The sequence below is a fragment of the Tenebrio molitor genome, chromosome 1 (assembly GCF_963966145.1).
Source record: "Tenebrio molitor chromosome 1, icTenMoli1.1, whole genome shotgun sequence".
NCBI classification, from domain to species: Eukaryota; Metazoa; Arthropoda; class Insecta; order Coleoptera; family Tenebrionidae; genus Tenebrio; species Tenebrio molitor.
The window spans coordinates 21807552-21825755 of NC_091046.1; the positions used below are offsets into that span (position 1 = coordinate 21807552).

Genomic DNA, 18204 nt, shown 5'->3' on the forward strand with positions numbered 1-18204 from the left:
CGGCCCCAGATATCAGGTTCAAACGCGCAAAATAATAGTTCTTTTCGATATAAGGACGCTGTCACATCATTTTTCAGGTCAGGTCAGGTCAGGTGTAGTCGGCGTTTTAATTTTAATATTTAAAATCCGCTCTTAAACAGTTAGGGGCGGAGCGTGCTTAGGCTATGTGCTAAATGCATTCTCGCTGTTTACATCTGAGATCCTAGATAAAGAACGTCTGAGATCCCGTATCTGCAGGATTACCCATTTATAATGACTCCGTATAATCTATTCATTTTGTTGTGACCACTCCCCAGTAACTTTTCAGTTGCTAGGTTATTGATAGGGAATTTTAGATAACACTAAATCCAGTCGCAGTTGGCAACTCTCGGAGGCGCCATTTTGACAGAAACGTCACGCTCACAGAAGACTGCAGAAGACAGAACCTCTGGTGCCACTCGGTGCTGCTCAGGCATTATCCGCGACTCAGGCTAACTCAGGCTCCACTCGTTCCCGTATCCTGCACACGGGTCCTGCATTCCTGCCTGTGTCTTTTGTTGACACTTTTCAGTTTCACTAACTGTGGTTTTGACAGTTGGAGTTGTGCTGGTTGTGCTGTTGGAAGTGATTCCGAAATACGAAGTAGTGAATTTGTCTTTTTGGTAAAAAAAATCCATTTCTTAGTTGAAATTTTGTATGTATCTATGAAGTCCACAAGATTTATTGTCCAAGATCAACATAGTTACATATCGTCGTTTTGGTCGAATACAACTTAGGTTTTGAGAATTTGTAATTTTAAAAAGTCAAACCTAAGTAATCATGGATTCAAATGTTTTTCATAAGTTGACAAAAAAGCTGCACACACAAGTAGATGAACATATGTTAGAGGTTGGGCTATTACACATTTTTGAATGAAATAACATAAAAACTATAGGTTGAGGTTCGGGAAGATGAGGAACAACATAAGAAACTTCAGGAAATCATTGATTTGCTGGTTGCTGCTGGATATTTTAGAGCACGGATTAAAGGACTTTTACCTTTTGATAAAGTTGTAGGTGGAATGACATGGTGCATAGAATCTTGTAATGTAGATGTGGATGTTGATCTTCTATTTCAAGAAAATTCTACAATTGGTCAGAAAATGTTGGTATATATATTTCGTTAATTGATTTCAAGGGTTTTTAAATATATATGTATGTTACAGAGCTTTAACGGAAATAATTGTGATGGTATTGCCAAAGATGAAATGTCCTCATAATATTGAACCACATCAAATACAGGGGTTGGACTTTATTCATATATTTCCTGTGATACAAGTAAGTTAACCATAACAGAAACTCTGTTATACATACCGGGTTATTCTAAATGATTGTAGTCGAAGTAGGCCACGCCCATGTTATTGCATTTTTGCCGCTTTCATGTGAACTGTCAGTTTTGTCGCTGTCACTGTCATTTTGGTAATTGTTCACTTTAACTACTTCTGGAATTTTCGCGTTTTTTCTGGCTAGACAGCTTCAGGGCGTCCTAGATCGTTTCCCACCATTCAAACCTTGTGCAAATGAATTTTCCTTACCATTTAGTTATACTAAGGCATTGGCGCGACCTTGAAAGACAAGAAGAGAGGAAAAAAAAGGCATTTGCACAAGGTTTGAATGGTGGGAAACGATGTAGGAGGACGCCCTGAGGGTGTCTAACCAGAAAAAACGCGAAAATTCCAGAAGTAGTTAAAGTGAACAATTACTGTCATTTTTTAGGTGTGATGTGCGGTGATGAGATTTTTATTTATTTTTGTTAAATTAACGATTAAATCCAGAAATATTGAGTTGTTTTGCAATCAATTTTAAAAATATTGAGTTGTTTTACATCCAATTTAACTCCCGTGTGTGTGTACTCACTTATTCACATCATTTTGATGGTTTTTTATGTGGAGCGGCAACTATAAATTTTACATTCAGTTTTCACGTCTACTTCGACTACAATCATTTAGAATAACCCTGTACATGCCATTGTAAAAATATGAAATTTATTTTTAACGAGTAATAAAACTGAGTAAATGAAACAAGTAGAGGTAGTGGAAAAAGTACAGTGAAAGTAGTAATATGTTTTGCACAAGTGGAATTATAGTAAATTACATAACGAGAATAGAAAGTGAGTGATACTCGTATCATGCAAGTGAGAAAGTGCGGAATCTCATGAGCAAATGATAGACACTTTCCAGCGAGTTTATTCCACAATTCTTCCTACGACATTGAAAAAAAGTTATTTATTGCAAAAATATTAGTAATTTGACAGTTTCAGATAACTCTCCAATGTAAGCTATCAGTACATTTTCAGAAAAAGACGATTTTATTCCTCTTTTGTTTTGCCAATCCAGAAATTGTTTGTAGGAAAACTCGTACAATGGCGGGCAAAAAATTCGTCCGTCACTTTCAAGGCACTGACATAAAGTGTAAACTACCATTAAGCACCTCGCTTTTTTATCCTTATTGTCATTTTGATAATCTCCCAAACAGTCATTCAGTCCATCAATTCAAATTTTGTGAATACAAAGGACAAGTTCCACTCTTACATTACCACAACTGGCAGACTTGTGACTACTATTTTTGGATTAAAGTAGCAAATAGAGAACCGTGGAAATTATTGTTCTTAGTATAGTAGTGTATATTCAAAATGAGTGAACTACATACAGCGTGTTATTGAAATGCGTTAAGAAAATTTAAACGGTGATAGAACTCATCAAAGCAAATTACTTTTCTATTTACCATTTTTTCGAAAACTCAAATTTATGTTCGAATTTATTTTCACCGTATTCCGTGTCATCGAGTCGTTTATGGATGGGACGGTGAAAGAACAACGGCTTCCTACGAAAAACGTTAACGCAAAAAAAGTAAATACGGCAAAAACCCAGGCGGATAGGTCTTGCAAAAACTTACTGACACAATTTAGTCATGTCCTTCACCTGCATGCGGCCGTGTTTACAATTTATTAGAAAGTGAATTTCCCGTAATTATCGTTAAAAATGGTGAAGTACACTAATCCGGAGTTAATAGACATGGTGCTCATCTACTGGGAAGCTTTATCAAATGCTGATGCAACCAGGCGTTTGTATGTAAAGTCGACTCAAGTTGCAAAAAACCACTTGTCATTTGCAACGGCATTTTTTCAATATTTCTGAACCAAATAAAGGCACAAAGGTACCAGAAAATCATAGTTTGGATTGAATATTTTCCATATAAGTACAGTTTTAAAGTAATTTCAAACGACTAATGCCATAAAATTGCTGTTGCAAATCCAAATTGGTTTTTTGCAACTTGAGTCAACTTTAGGTATAGTTCTCCCAGAGCTGCAGCGGTTTTATGGCAGGGCAATAGTAATTGTTACGCCTGTTGAGATGCCGATACGCGACATAAACAGACCCCTGTCAATCATCATTTTCGTTCTATACCTGTCAGTTTACAGGGTAGTACTTGGACGAATTTACGATTAGGGGTTGTACTTGCGGTTTAAACCTATTGTCGGTGTTGTTAACGTTTATACAATGGTACCCTGCCATAAAACCGCTGCAGCTCTGGGAGAACTATACATGAAGAGATTTCCCGGTCGCCAAGTTCCCTGTCCACGTACCTTTGTGAATGCTGTCCAGCATTTAAGGGATCCTGTCCTGTCCTGTTGACGAAGAACGGAAGGTTAGTTGCCGACGACTTGCATTAGGAATTGACATTTCCAGTTTTACAATTTGGAGAACGCTGCCCGAACAGGGATTACATGCGTATCATCTTCAACACGTTCAACACTTAAAATCAGAAGATCCACCACGTCGAATTGCATTTTGTCAATGGCTTCTTCAATAGGTCGTAATTGACCAGTTTTATCGCCAGCTCGTTCACCGGACCCTTGTGACTTTTTTTATGCGGCCATTTAAAACAGATTGTGTACGAGACTCCAGTTGACACCGAGACAATTCGATAAACTTCTGATATGTTGATGAGAACTCAAGCTTCTGTGGCTCGAAGGGCACACAAGAACGTACATCGATTACGGAGGGCGTCATTTCGAACATTTAATTTAATGGTTAGTGCCCTTGATCAAGTGTGGTGCGTAACTTCAATGTCACTCTCACTTACTACGAATAAAGAATTGGTTTTTGCTTGACTATCTAAGTTTTTATCTTCTTTCGCTTTTAATGTAGGCACGGAGACATTGGCGGGTACTAGAATTTACGATGAAACTAATTAAAATTTTATCTGGGTTTAGAAAGATTTTTCGAAAAAATGGTAAATAGAAAAGTAATTTGTTTTGATAACATACTGTATACAAATTGTGCCAACTCATGTCACTCAAGTATTGGGTGATTCAAAATGATGGTGGCCAAGTATGGCAACTATGTACGAAAATTTATTCGGCAATTGTGTGGATGAGGTAGAGTTGTCATTTGTATGACATTTCATAAGCGTGCATTTGATTTTTTTGATATCATTACACATTGATTTGACAGTTTTCAAAATTGCGCGACTATGAACTGTCAAAGAAATATCAACTCTACCCTACCCACACAGTTGCCACATAAATTTTCGTACATAGCTGCCATACTTGGCCACAATCATTTTGAATCATCCAATATGTAAAGTCCATTCATTTTGTATTGAACTTTTCAAGGTCAAAAAATTTAAATTTTGGCTCTAATTATGTTTTGTAAATAGTGACATGCATCTAACCAACATAATGTGATTTAGCAATGCTCAATTCAACGTTTACGGTGTTTACCTGCATGTCATTATTTACAAAACATAATTACAGAGCCAAAAAATAAAATTATTTGACCTTGAAAAGTTCAATACAAATGAATGGACTTTACAAATGGTTGCAAAAAAAAACGGGAAACGAAAAATTTGCTAATGTAAATTTGGTTTTATCTATTTGTCAATTAATTGTCTGTTTGACAATACCTGTCAAATAATTAAAAAAAAAATGTCATTGAATATTTACCATAATTCTAACCTAAAGTCCATTCACGTTGGATTTTCCTCTCAAGGTCAAATAATTTAATTTTTTGGCTCTAATTATGTTTTGTACGTAGAGGGATGTGGAGGGAGCACTGCCTATGCTGCCAATGTAAAGAAAGCGGCACGTCGCGAGACCTGAGCGGAGACCTTTTATGACGCCTTTTAAAATGACCGCCAGTAGTAAATTTCGTGACGAGGGTCGTTGGGCATCAGATGCTTCATAGGCGTCGGTGTTCCGTCATTTTACTGGGATTTGGTTTTTTACACGTGAACCGGTTGGTGAATTGTCTTTGTATTTTTTCAGTTGTATAACTCTGATCTGTTTTTATTTTGAACTAAATATTTACGGTCGTCTTCCTACAATTCCAGAATTCCTACAAAAATTGTCCCCAGAAAAAAAGGGACGCCACTGGAAAGATGAAATATTCGCTCGGCTCATCTAAAGACCTTTTATTAGGTCTACAGAAAAGCGCGGTCGTAACCACTTTTTTAAACAGTGCTCCCTCCATATCCCTCTACGGTTTTGTAAATAGTGACATGCAGCTAACCAACATAAGGCGATTTAGCAATGCTCAATCCAACCTGCACGGTCAAATGAAAGCCAAAACTGAACTGGCTAAGAAATTCTGTAGGTAATATTTAGTTTGATGAGTTTTGTTGCTGGTTAAAATAAATCCACCAATACCTAGTGAAGTGTACTTTTTAATATTTTTAGTGGCTTGTTAAGAGGTCAATGGAATATAGGCAAGAAATGTCTGAGTTTGTCAGATGTTATGCTGTAAATCAGTTTAATAAATGTTATGGTATTAACACAATATTATCAAATTCAGAACCTAATATGGTAAAAAGTATAGCTACCGTTTCTGAAATTTATGATCCACGTAGGTATTATAAAAGAAAAAATGCACCACCACCAGACATACATGCACAAGTTCAAGTTACTCTTATGGAGTATGGAAGTGTTCCTCATACCATTGAAACAGTGACCAATGTAAGTATGGTAGAACATATGTATATTTAAAAAATAGTAGTTTATTTAACGAGTTTGTGTGTAAATTGGGCTCCCACGAGTGCCAAAACTATCCCAATTTACACACGAACGAGTTGAATACAACATTTTTTTGTTCGAAGAGCTCCTTAAAGGCTCCAAATCTCTTAAAATCTTTAAAATTACGAGTAGCTTGACGTTTCGTTTTGACAAGGTGTGACATTTATCAAAATCCATTCACACAGGAGAAAATTCTCAAATTCTGACAGTGTCGAACAAAAAAGAAAAAAATCATTGTGCATTAGTGTAGTGCGTCCTTTTTCATTAAATTTTATATTGAATAATGAATTGTAACTGTGTTGTGTTTGATTCTTATTATTACATTATGTTGACTTAAAAAAGAATTTTGGGGAACAGTAATGTTTTTCCCTATTTTCGTATTTTACAGGTTGTACTATGGCGGCCAAAAATTTTTAGCCGTCACTATCTTGACATTCATGTAAAGTGTAAATAAACCCTTAGGAACCGTAACCCCACTTTCGATTCTTGTCATTTTGACATGCATCTTGTTATTCTGACAATTGCAAAATGAAATGGCCATGTATACACGTCTAGTGCATATCGATACAGTTGGCCATGGCCTTACCGAGTTTCGTGAATGACCCCCTCACTCATTAAAACCGCTTTATCTTAAAATAAATGATGTGAGAAAATTAAAATATCTCAGATGATAGAATTTAAATATTTCTAACTCTGTGCCAAATTTCAACGAGCTCTGCTAAACCAAAATATTAGGATGTCCAGAAAGTTCTGAGCGTTTTTTAGAAAAATAGATAAAAATAAATAAATATATATTACTTAAAAAATTAAACAACAATTAAACTAAATATTCGCCATTATTGTCAATGACTTCCAACCATCTTTGTCCCAAAAGCTCAATTCCACGACGATAGAAGATGGACTCTTTCGTCCCGCACGATTCTTATCTTTAAGACCTTCTTCCCCATTCAGAAATTTCGCAAACCATCGCCGACAAGTAGACTCTTTTACCGTCCCCGCACCTTCAATTCTGCATATATTTCTTGTGGCTGCTGCCGCTGAATGTCCACATTTAAACTCATATAACATTAAATTACGATTTCGTTCTTTTTCCATGTAAACAATCAATTACCAGAATGTAACCTATTGAAAATTATTTAACAGAAACGTCAAATTGTTTATGGACAAGTGTACTTCATATTTTAAAAACTAACAAAAATTACCAATTGATTTTACATTTATTTTATATCGTGAAACAGAATACCACAAAAACGCTCAAAACTTTCTGGACATCCTAATATTTAGCTGTATCCATACTTTTTATATTTGAGCCAATCAATTTAAACTGTTTAAAGCTCAGATATTCCAAAAATCCGACATGAATGAACAAAATTAGAGCAGTCGTACATAGATAACCTGAGGTAAACGTCTGTGTAGTGTGTAATAGAAAATGATAAAATAATTTCGAATTTTGAAATTTACCACCCAAAAAATACCAATCATAATCAGAACGGTAATCTTATGACTTAAATCATAATGGCTTAAAAAATCAAATATTCATCCTGAGACTGAGGGTTTTATATTTGCAATACAAGATCGTGTTATAAATACAAGAAATTATAAAAAACACATATGCGGTTTACAATCGATCATCGATAAATGTAGGATTTGCGGAACTGAAGGGGAAACCATTGAACACATCATTTCTTCTTGCACCGTTTTGGCTCAAAGCGAATATAAAAAACGTCATGATATATTCGCAAAAATTATACACATGAATTTAGCAGTTAAATTCAATTTATTAAAGGATACACAACCACATTACATTTATAAACCAGAAAGTTGTTTAGAAAATGACAATTACAAATTATATTTTGATCGCACAGTTTTAACTGACATTCACATTCAGCATAACAGACCAGACATTATTATTTTAAATAAACAACAAAAGCAAGCATATCTTTTAGATATAGCTGTTCCAAATTCACACAATATAACACAGACATATAATACAAAAATTAATAAATATTTAGAACTATCCGTTGCTATGAGAAATCTTTGGTGTTTAGAAAAAATTTCGATTTTACCATTTATAATTTCAGCAACAGGAATAGTACCGCAATCTCTTTTTAAAAATTTAAAAATTTTGGACTTAGAGAACACATTGGTGGTTGAAATTCAAAAAGGTATATTATTATACTCATGTCACATCGTGAGGAAATTCCTTAACATTGACACAGAACATAAAACACAAAAAAGTCAAAATGTGGAGGCGAGACGCCGGTAATTATGTTGATAAGCACTGCACTATTACTTGATAGTATTATCCGTAATAGTGTATGTACTCCGGCAAAATTGCCGTGCCGCCGGGTGGAGGTGGGATACGAAGGAATAAAGTACGGCTTACAATTTTTTTTTTTTGAAGTGAGAAATTGACGGCTAAAATTTTTTGGCCGCCATAGTACAAGGACATAAGGAATTCAGTCCAGTGAACATCAACGATTTCAGCCATAATCCAGTTTCATTTGGTTAAATTAATTTTTTCTGGGTTGAAATTGAAAATAAACCGTTCTTTTAAAGATGTACAGGGTGAGCCACAATAACTGTTTCAGTTGGCAATAAAAAATTTTACATGAAATTTTCAAGACTGAATTGTACCTATTTCGGTTTGTTTTATTGACACTATTGATAGCTGGTATACATTTCATATTTAAACGTCTTGGTTTTTGTATTCTTTTATTAATAAAATGGTTTTTTGTTCGACACTATCAGAATTTGAGAATTTTCTCCTATGTGAACGGATTTTGATAAATGTCACAACTTGTCAAAACGAAACGTCAAGCTAATTTTTTAGGTTTTAAGCGATTTGGAGCCTTTAAGGGGCTCGTCGAACAAAAAAACGTTGTATTCAACTCGTTCGTGTGTAAATTGGGCCTTTTTTGGCACTCGTGGGCCTTTAAAACGCTCGTTTCACTCGTGGTTTAAAATGGCGCACGCGTGCCAAAAAAGGCCCAATTTACATACAAACTCGTCAAATAAACTACTATTTCTCGTTGGAACATGACATAAAAGTCACCAAAAGTCACCAGAATTTATTGCCAACTCAATCAGTAATTGTTGTTCACACGGTACTATTCCGGACACGGAATCTGGGCTAACATTTTTTTGACATTTCTAAAAAGAAATGATGTAAACCAATCATTAATGTCATTAATAAATGACAATTTAAAAAATCACTTCGAAGTTTTTCTTGTGACATCAAAAAAGCAGGGAAATGGCATTATCGAGTCAAAAGTTGGGTTATATTCAATAAAGACCAGTTCACACATATTTGTCAGTTAAATGTCAGTTGTGGCCAAGATTCCATGTCCGGAATACCGAGTGACTATAAATGATTGAAAATTATTTTGTTATGTTGGTGGCACATTTGAAATCTTTAGTTGGCAACATCGTTGGCATGACACACGCAATTTTTAAAATTGAAACAAACGTCAAAAAAATCTAAATCGACAATGTACTTGGTGACTTAACTTAACCTAAATAGAAATGATTGACAGATGATGCACGAGAAGACTTGCACTACCAACTGCATCAGTGTTGCCAATCCACTATTTTCCTTCAATCATTTATAGTCACTCGGTAGTACCTACCTATCATACAAAATTTATGTGAAGAATTTTATTTTAGGAAGCAATGGATCATGAAAATTTAAACAGAGAAGATCTGCAAAATTTAACGGAACATTACGTATCGCTACAATTGGAATTTAAAGTAAGAATTAACAAAATATTGTTGAAGATCCAGTAAGAAATTTATGTATGTAGATTGGTAGCGTTAAAATTTTGGAGGATAAACAAATATTAGCACTTCTGAAGCAGATGGATTATTTGGATGAACTTTGTTCAAAACTTAACTCGAAAAAATGTTTATTAGAAGAGTCCTTAAAGAATAGTTGTGTACAATTCCAAGAAATCAAAGAGAAACAACACGAAAATCAAATAAAGTTAAACGAATTTAAGTCAAGGAAAGCCGACAAAATTGAGTGAGTTTTTTTTAGACTAAGGCCCGGTTTATTCACCTTCAAGTAACTTTATTTGAACGGTAATTACCATGGATCTATCTACCAATAGTAGATTCTAAATCCAGCGATGACAGTGCGATTCTGTTTTAAAATTTACCAATATTGCTATAAAGGTCGCTAAAAAGTATGGGTACAGCTAAATATTTTCAGAACGGTTTAGCAGAGCCTTTTACTTATTTTTTTGGTCAAATTACAGGCGGCAAAGGTTTAAAGGGCCCCACAGACTGCATTTTTGTTTGACGGTTTTGTTCAACGAACAAGTCTGTTCGAGCAAAAACAATGCAAATCTGAAGTGTGTGTCTGAAAAACGGTCGTTTTTGCTCGCGAACAAAAATGATGAAAATCATCAGGTTTACCCAGATTGTGTCCATCGAACTTGTTCAACATTCTTGTCAATTCGAGCAAATCTGAAGTGTGTGCGGTAAACAGTTTTAAAAAACGTCGGTTTTTCCAGTGGTGTAGTACCAAATAATAAAACCAGGTTTTGGCAATTTGTATCAAGTGATCGAGTTAATTTGTAATCGAGTCATCCATGGATTTGAATCCGTATGTCTTTTGCGATTGATATGTCGAGATCTAACCTGTGTTTATTGGAGCGTGAAGTTCAAGTAACGACTTCATATTTACTCAGGGGGAGATTCACGAAACTTTTTGGATTAAAAAAACAGCACTTCCTTCCATAAAAAAAATGAATGAAAACATTGGAAGGATTTTTGGATGTATACTAAAATTTAGCAGAAAGTGGCAAGTGTGAGTTTTTTAGAGTTTGTAAAAAATGTTAATAAGATTCATAATACACTGCTCAAAAAAATTAGGGGAACACTTTTTTCAAAACATGTAACTTTTTAAATAATAGTTCTAGGCAAATCAAATTTGGTATGCTTTAAGGGCATATATTTAAAAAGTTACAGGTTTTGAAAAAAGTGTTCCCCTAATTTTTTTGAGCAGTGTATTTTCAAAATTATATTCAGTAACATAATTTCGGCCGATAATATTAAAAGCAAAATTTTAACGGTAATTCAAACATAAGTACTGTTACGTTATATATTTTCATCTTGTCCAATGGCCGAATAAAATAACGCTTTAGGTGTTGGCGTCGTGACCAGGAATTTGACCGAAGACGGCACCGCTGGAACACAAACAAAAGGAGAGGGTGAATGATACCAATCTTACCCCAGACCTCGCTATAATGAAATTAAAAATCTTTCAAAGTTTACAAAAATAAAAATTATTAACAATAAAAAAATATTGACTTACAAAAATGAAAATACAATTACAATTGAAAATATTACTTGATAGTAATGGCAAAGTTTTCAAACTAAAATGTAATCAAATCTTGAACAAACAATAAAAAAAATGTCGAAAGATGGTAAAAGAAACCCGACTGAACGGTCTTATCGCGGGCCGAGACCTCGCCGAGATAAGATCGAAAAAAAATGGTTGGTTCTCTATTGGCGGATGCTGTCCCTCTGGAGGCGGCGAAGACGACAGGACGGGGTTGCTCTCGAGTACGTCCTTTCGACTGAGAAACCTCCCTCGTACGGGTTCTGCTGCTAATGATGAGGGAGGACTTGAAACGGCCAGAGGACCACGTAGTTGTTTAATCGGAAGGCTTCTGACGACCTGGTGGAGATTCGTTGTGGGGGTGGAGCTGCCACCGATCGTTTTCCGTCGACCTGTACTCGTACGCGTGTGTTTTAATCTGAGGTACCGCTTGCACCCGAAAGGGGAGAGAATGTTGAGCCAAATTTCTTACCAGGCAGAAAGGGGAGAGTGATTTTTATCCGCAGCGAGCGATTTGTCCCACAAGGGAACCTCCTGGCGGCGCGGTCTCTTAAATCCGTCCGTGACGAGCGGGGTGGTTCCTACCTAACTGGAACTTCACCGGAAACGACACCCGTATTTGACCGCACCAACCTTCACCCTCTTTATTCACGGCTTGCTAGACGAAACTCGCGTACCTCTTTAATGCTTGGGTTTGCGCGGACTATTCAATTTGGTGTGATCAGGAATTTTTTAAAACGTAACAGTACCTAATGTTAATTTTTCGTTCACTTAAAAATAAAATTGAAGATGAAATTATTGGTAAAATAATTCATTTAACCACATTTACATTAAGGGGTAAAATTTAATTTTAAGTGGTAGGATACGAGAATGGTAACATTTAGGAATAATATTTATAAAAATGAAGCAGAACTGTATCAAAAACGGTTGAAAATAAAATATCGAAAGTATTGCTGGCGTTTTAATTTGTTGTGAAAATTTGCGATGATAAAAAAAATCAAAGGAAAAGTAAACTCATCCAGTAGGCTGTGATTTTGCACCCTCACCAGGATAAGAGATGGCGGTAAACGCTTTGTGCCCAAAAAATGTATAGGGAGTTTGCGTTCTATATGTTCTTATTTTGTCTATGTGAACTACCGTAAAGTAGCGACATCTGTTGGATCCTTTCATAATAATTTTTTTAATTTGAAATTGTCAAATTGAACGTCACAAACGTCAGATTTTGGAAGTATTTTCTTACCTTTCTGTGCTCATTGTCAATTATAACGTTTATTGTTCAGTTGATGATTGTCATGTTTAGTTTCGTTGTGTTCATTTTAATTTATTAATTTCGAGTGACAAGCAAATTAATAGACAAATAATATACGACAACTAACCGTTACCTAACCAAGAATATAAATTTGACAAGTTGACGTACTCGTAGATTGAAGATTGGTTAAAATTATAGTCGTATGGCGTCGCTACTTTACGGGAAATTTCAATTGTTTCATCGGAATTTTTCTCTTATGGAGAAATTGCAAAATGAAACGGCCATGTATACACGTCTAGTGCATATCGATACAGTTGGCCATGGCCTTACCGAGTTTCGTGAATGACCCCCTCACTCATTAAAACCGCTTTATCTTAAAATAAATGATGTGAGTAAATTAAAATATCTCAGATGATAGAATTTAAATATTTCTAACTCTGTGCCAAATTTCAACGAGCTCTGCTAAACCAAAATATTAGGATGTCCAGAAAGTTCTGAGCGTTTTTTAGAAAAATAGATAAAAATAAATAAATATATATTACTTAAAAAATTAAACAACAATTAAACTAAATATTCGCCGTTATTGTCAATGACTTCCAACCATCTTTGTCCCAAAAGCTCAATTCCACGACGATAGAAGATGGACTCTTTCGTCCCGCACGATTCTTATCTTTAAGACCTTCTTCCCCATTCAGAAATTTCGCAAACCATCGCCGATAAGTAGACTCTTTTACCGTCCCCGCACCTTCAATTCTGCATATATTTCTTGTGGCTTCTGCCGCTGAATGTCCACATTTAAACTCATATAACATTAAATTACGATTTCGTTCTTTTTCCATGATAAACAATCAATTACCAGAATGTAACCTATTGAAAATTATTTAACAGAAACGTCAAATTGTTTATGGACAAGTGTACTTCATATTTTAAAAAACTAACAAAAATTACCAATTGATTTTACATTTATTTTATATCGTGAAACAGAATACCACAAAAACGCTCAAAACTTTCTGGACATCCTAATATTTAGCTGTATCCATACTTTTTATATTTGGGCCAATCAATTTAAACTGTTTAAAGCTCAGATATTCCAAAAATCCGACATGAATGAACAAAATTAGAGCAGTCGTACATAGATAATCTGAGGTAAACCTTCTGTGTAGTAGAAAATGACAAAATAATTTCGAATTTTGAAATTTACCACCCAAAAAATCCAATCATAATCAAGACGGTAATCATAATGACAATAAAGTATGGATTACATTTCTTTTTTTTTGAAATGACAGAAAGTGACGGCCAAAATTTTTGGCCGCCATAGTAGGATTATTGTCATTTTTGACAAATCTCTAATCGAGTCCCGCAATCAAGCAAAGTAAACTAGTTTTGAATAGTTTACTTAAAATATGGTACCTATCTACAAGTTAATATTAAATACCGGTATTGAAACCAGCAACTAGGTGTACCTTAATAAACATAAACAGATTTTAACGAAAATCGCATTCATAAAATTATAACCAATCAAATTTTGTAATTTTTACTTTAGCAACCAATAAGACGATGATTTAGTGGAAATCACCATGGACATCACACAACACACTGATTTCCGGAAATCACTCTAGAGAGATTTTCGGAAATCATATCACGCGGCCATTCATTCATCAATACACACTTATAAATAATTTTATTTATGCGATTTTCTAGCTGAATCTATTTCGAGCCGTTTTGATTTCCAGAAATTATTATTTCTCCCTGTATCGTTCTTTTACCGTAATCACCACTCACTGGCGTTCGTGGTGATTAATACGCAAAAAGAACTCGACAGGTCGAAATAATTTCCGGAAATCAAAACGGCTTTTAATATATTATATATGAAAAGATTTCAGGGCAGGACACAGAGTGGAAGCATGATACATTCAAAATGAATAGTGCTCAGGAGCAAACCATCTCAGGTCAAGCCTGAAGGCCGGCGGTCTTGTAATTAAAAAAAGCGCACAACGGCGCAAATATTTCTTCCTTGTTCTATCGTGCGTCGTTTCCGTTCTGTGTCTGTGCCCCCGATCCAGAAATTACTCCGTACTTTTCCTTCAAATATCTGTAAGAGATTGAAGCTGAACATTTTAAATAGATCAATTTAAATTAAATGTGGATTTATCAACTTACGGCAAAAATTTCCCCAACCATTCGGTAAACTGGCATTCTCCCCAAATTTGGACCATTTACTTCCCAAATGTTTTTAAAACACCGGTGAACACTGTTTTATGTCTAAAGTGAGGTATTTTCTCTTTATAACACTGCCTGTGGCCTCCATGATATCGCTACTTAATCGTATTTTTTTCAATAACTATAATCTGACAGTGTCAAATTTTTTGACAAATTCAAAACACCCGCTTTGAATGTTCAATATTAGAAAAAATAAAACACTTTCATTGCAATATAAAAAAAGAAAATTCCCTAACAGTAATGTACGGGGTGATCAAGAAGGACTGTTTAAGTTGGTAACACTGGATCCTATTTTAAATCGTATAACAGGAGTAACTTCCGGTTGTTGGTGGCTTGTCGTTGTTAATGCTATACCTATATCAGATATTTGTAAAATAAACCAACAAAACATATCCAGTTGCAGTGTTATAAATAACCGAATTAAAAAATTTTCTTAATTGTACTGCCAACTTAAACAGTCCTTCTTGATCACCCGGTATATTGAAAATGGATGGAGGTTATATCGGGTGTTTTTTAAATTTCACCTCATAGTAGGCGTTGAAAAGTCGATTGTGAATGCACTATACAGGTACAGATCACAAATCAGCTGTTTAAAGCGTACGTTTTACACGAGTGGTGCGTTCACAATCGACTCTTCAACGCCTACTACGAGGTGAAATTTAAAAAAAACACCCGATACAATTTGATACAATACATTTCCAAAGTTAACGTGGATATTTGTTTCTTGATTTAAAGAATATAAAACATAGTTCGCTCTGCAGTTTCGTAAATTTTAACATAAACGTCATTCGCTTGGTTAAATGAAATTGTGAAAAAACGAAGAGTTTTTGGGAAAATCTTTTATATTTCACTGAGTCATTATTTGTTTTTTATACCTTGACAATGAGATACAGGGTGGTCCAACACTTACCATTTTTGCGATTACGCAGTTTCTAACTATCGAAAAAATTTTTCGCTTGGCTAGGAAGAGACACACATTATGGAGCTATAAGCCTGTCCCATTATTTTATTTATTATCAATTGGGTTTCGCGTCAAGAGGCGATAAAGTGAAATTAATCAAAATTCAAAAAAAAATTTTTAATCTAAATAGGTTCAAACTAATACAGAAAACAGAAATCTGAAAATAAAAAAAATTAAAACGCATCACATTGCCGATTTATTTGCAATTAAATTAAAGAAGGTGTCGCACAACTGACAGGAATTTATGACGCAGTTACACTAAGTGCCTAATCACAAACCAAACCAGAAGTAAGATTTACAATACCCCATCGCCAAACTGCAGGTACTTAGCCTGTCAGGGCCGAACTCGACTATTTTACGCCTAGCAATTTCGGCAAACATTCTGAAGAAATTTTCAAATAAATTACGTAATGAAGTTGAAATTATTCAATATTCAGTTTTCTAAAATATCTATTTTTCATTTAAAGAAAAATCCTTTACTTGCTGCGAATCGTTTCTATCATAAACTGGAATTTCACCAGTACTGACCTGAAAAATGGTTTCGGGGGAGCCGACAGCCCTGCGTCAAAAAGATTTATTGGGGGGCCATCACATTACGAGCTGTCCTATTCAGCTCTACCATAAACGGTCTTGGATTCCAGCTTTCTTTACCTTGATATTTGATCGCAATTTTCACTATTACCTAATTATAATTCAAAGGCGGAAGTGGATCAATCAAAAAGGTGAGGAGTTCTGTAAATAGTAGAGCAAAAAAAAAGGTTTCAATATTTGGACCAATTTGATATTAAATCGCTATAAAGTTAGCTCCATCACAAAAATTTAATTGAAAAAAATTGATCATGCTCAATCATAGAATATTAATTGTAGATTCTGCCTACCGAGTTTCAGAATTTTTGGACAATTATTAAACGTGTAATCGCAAAAATGGTAAGTGTTGGACCACCCTGTATATTAAGTAGGCTATAATTCCCTAGGGCGTATAAATCATAATGCCCGGTTCTTATGCCCTCTCTAACAAATCGTCATAGATACAAGCCACCGCAAACTAGGAAATTTAGCAAAATCAAGTTCAATATTTATAAATTTTTTAAATGTTCACAAATTCAAATGCAGTGAAATATAAAAAGTTGTATGCACCACGGGCATTACTCGATGTTTATGCTCTCGGGCAACTTGAAAACTTTCGGGCCTGGCGGGCCTCGTCCTTTTAAATTGGTTGCCCTCGAACATAAACATCTGCATTCCACCTCGAAAATACAACCGACAACGTCGCCAACTTTTGTTTTTAGTGTGTCTGCAAGTGTTTTTTAATTCTCAATTTATTATTTTACTCAAAAGGTATGATATGGTAGCTACCACCTTTTTGTACATAATAATTATTTTGTGTTACGTAAATAAACTCAACGTCAAATTTTGGCGGGAGGTTGGGCCAACCCAAAAAAATGAATCTTATTCTAGTGATTTCTTTTTTTCTGCCAACATAATTCAACAGGTGGTGGATTTTTGATTTTGAAACATTATAATGCCCTTGATACATAAATATAAACCATTCACGATTATTTCAAATTCGGACTATCTATGAAAATCTGACATTTTAGTTGGCAGTACTGTGATTTGTCGTAATAAATCTATTTTAGGTTATAATTCAATCGAACACTGCTCCCAAGTTGCTACATTTTTTAAATAATTGAACGCATTAGGAACAATAATCGTAAAATTGTAATTGAAATGAAACATACATATTTGTAGGGCAGTTCTGGGTAAATTCTTATTAACTAAATTAATGACGGAATTGACAACAATGCGAATATTTAAAAACGAAACGTCATATGACGGGACCTGACGCCAATCTAACAAAAAAATATCGCGGCCTCCTGCGTGTTTAAAATAATCGTGAACGGCATATATATACCATTCCGATTGTTTCAAATTCGGACTATCTATGAAAATCTGACATTTTAGTTGGCAGTATTGTGATTTGTCATAATAAATCTATTTTAGGTTATAATTCAACCGAACACTGCTCCGAGGTTGTTACATTTTTTAAGTAATTGAACGCATTGGGAACTATAATAATCGTAAAATTGTAATTGAGTTTACAAAAAATTTCTATTTTACCACTTATAATTTCAGCAACGGGAATAGTACCGCAATCTCTTTTTAAAAATTTAAAAATTCTGGATTTAGGGAACAAATTGGTAGTTGAAATTCAAAAAGGTATATTATTATACTCATGTCATATCGTGAGGAAATTCCTTAACATTGACACAGAGAACATAATACACAACAAAGTCAAAATGCGGAGGCGAGACGCTGGTAATTATGTTGATAAGCACTGCACTATTACTTGATAGTAATATCCATAATAGTGTATGTACTCCGGCAAAATTGCCGTGCCGC

The 18204-nt window shown here is 34.8% G+C and overlaps 1 protein-coding gene across 9 annotated transcripts in view; it reads left to right on the forward strand.

The window, feature by feature from the left end:
• Window positions 1–352: 352 nt before the first annotated feature.
• fidipidine (coiled-coil domain-containing protein 93) overlaps window positions 353–18204 on the forward strand; it is a 40563-nt gene continuing 22711 nt past the window's right edge. For 2 of the 9 annotated variants that reach the window (XM_069062042.1, XM_069062044.1), the window contains exons 1-6: window positions 353–867; window positions 914–1122; window positions 1184–1295; window positions 5698–5973; window positions 9697–9780; window positions 9834–10051. In XM_069062042.1, coding sequence (XP_068918143.1) covers window positions 799–867; window positions 914–1122; window positions 1184–1295; window positions 5698–5973; window positions 9697–9780; window positions 9834–10051 — 968 coding nt within the window. In that variant the 5' untranslated portion in view covers window positions 353–798. Of the gene's footprint in view, window positions 868–913; window positions 1127–1183; window positions 1296–5697; window positions 5974–9696; window positions 9781–9833; window positions 10052–18204 lie in introns of those variants that run through there. The other 7 variants (XM_069062036.1, XM_069062045.1, XM_069062037.1 and 4 more) reach the window with 6 other exon arrangements.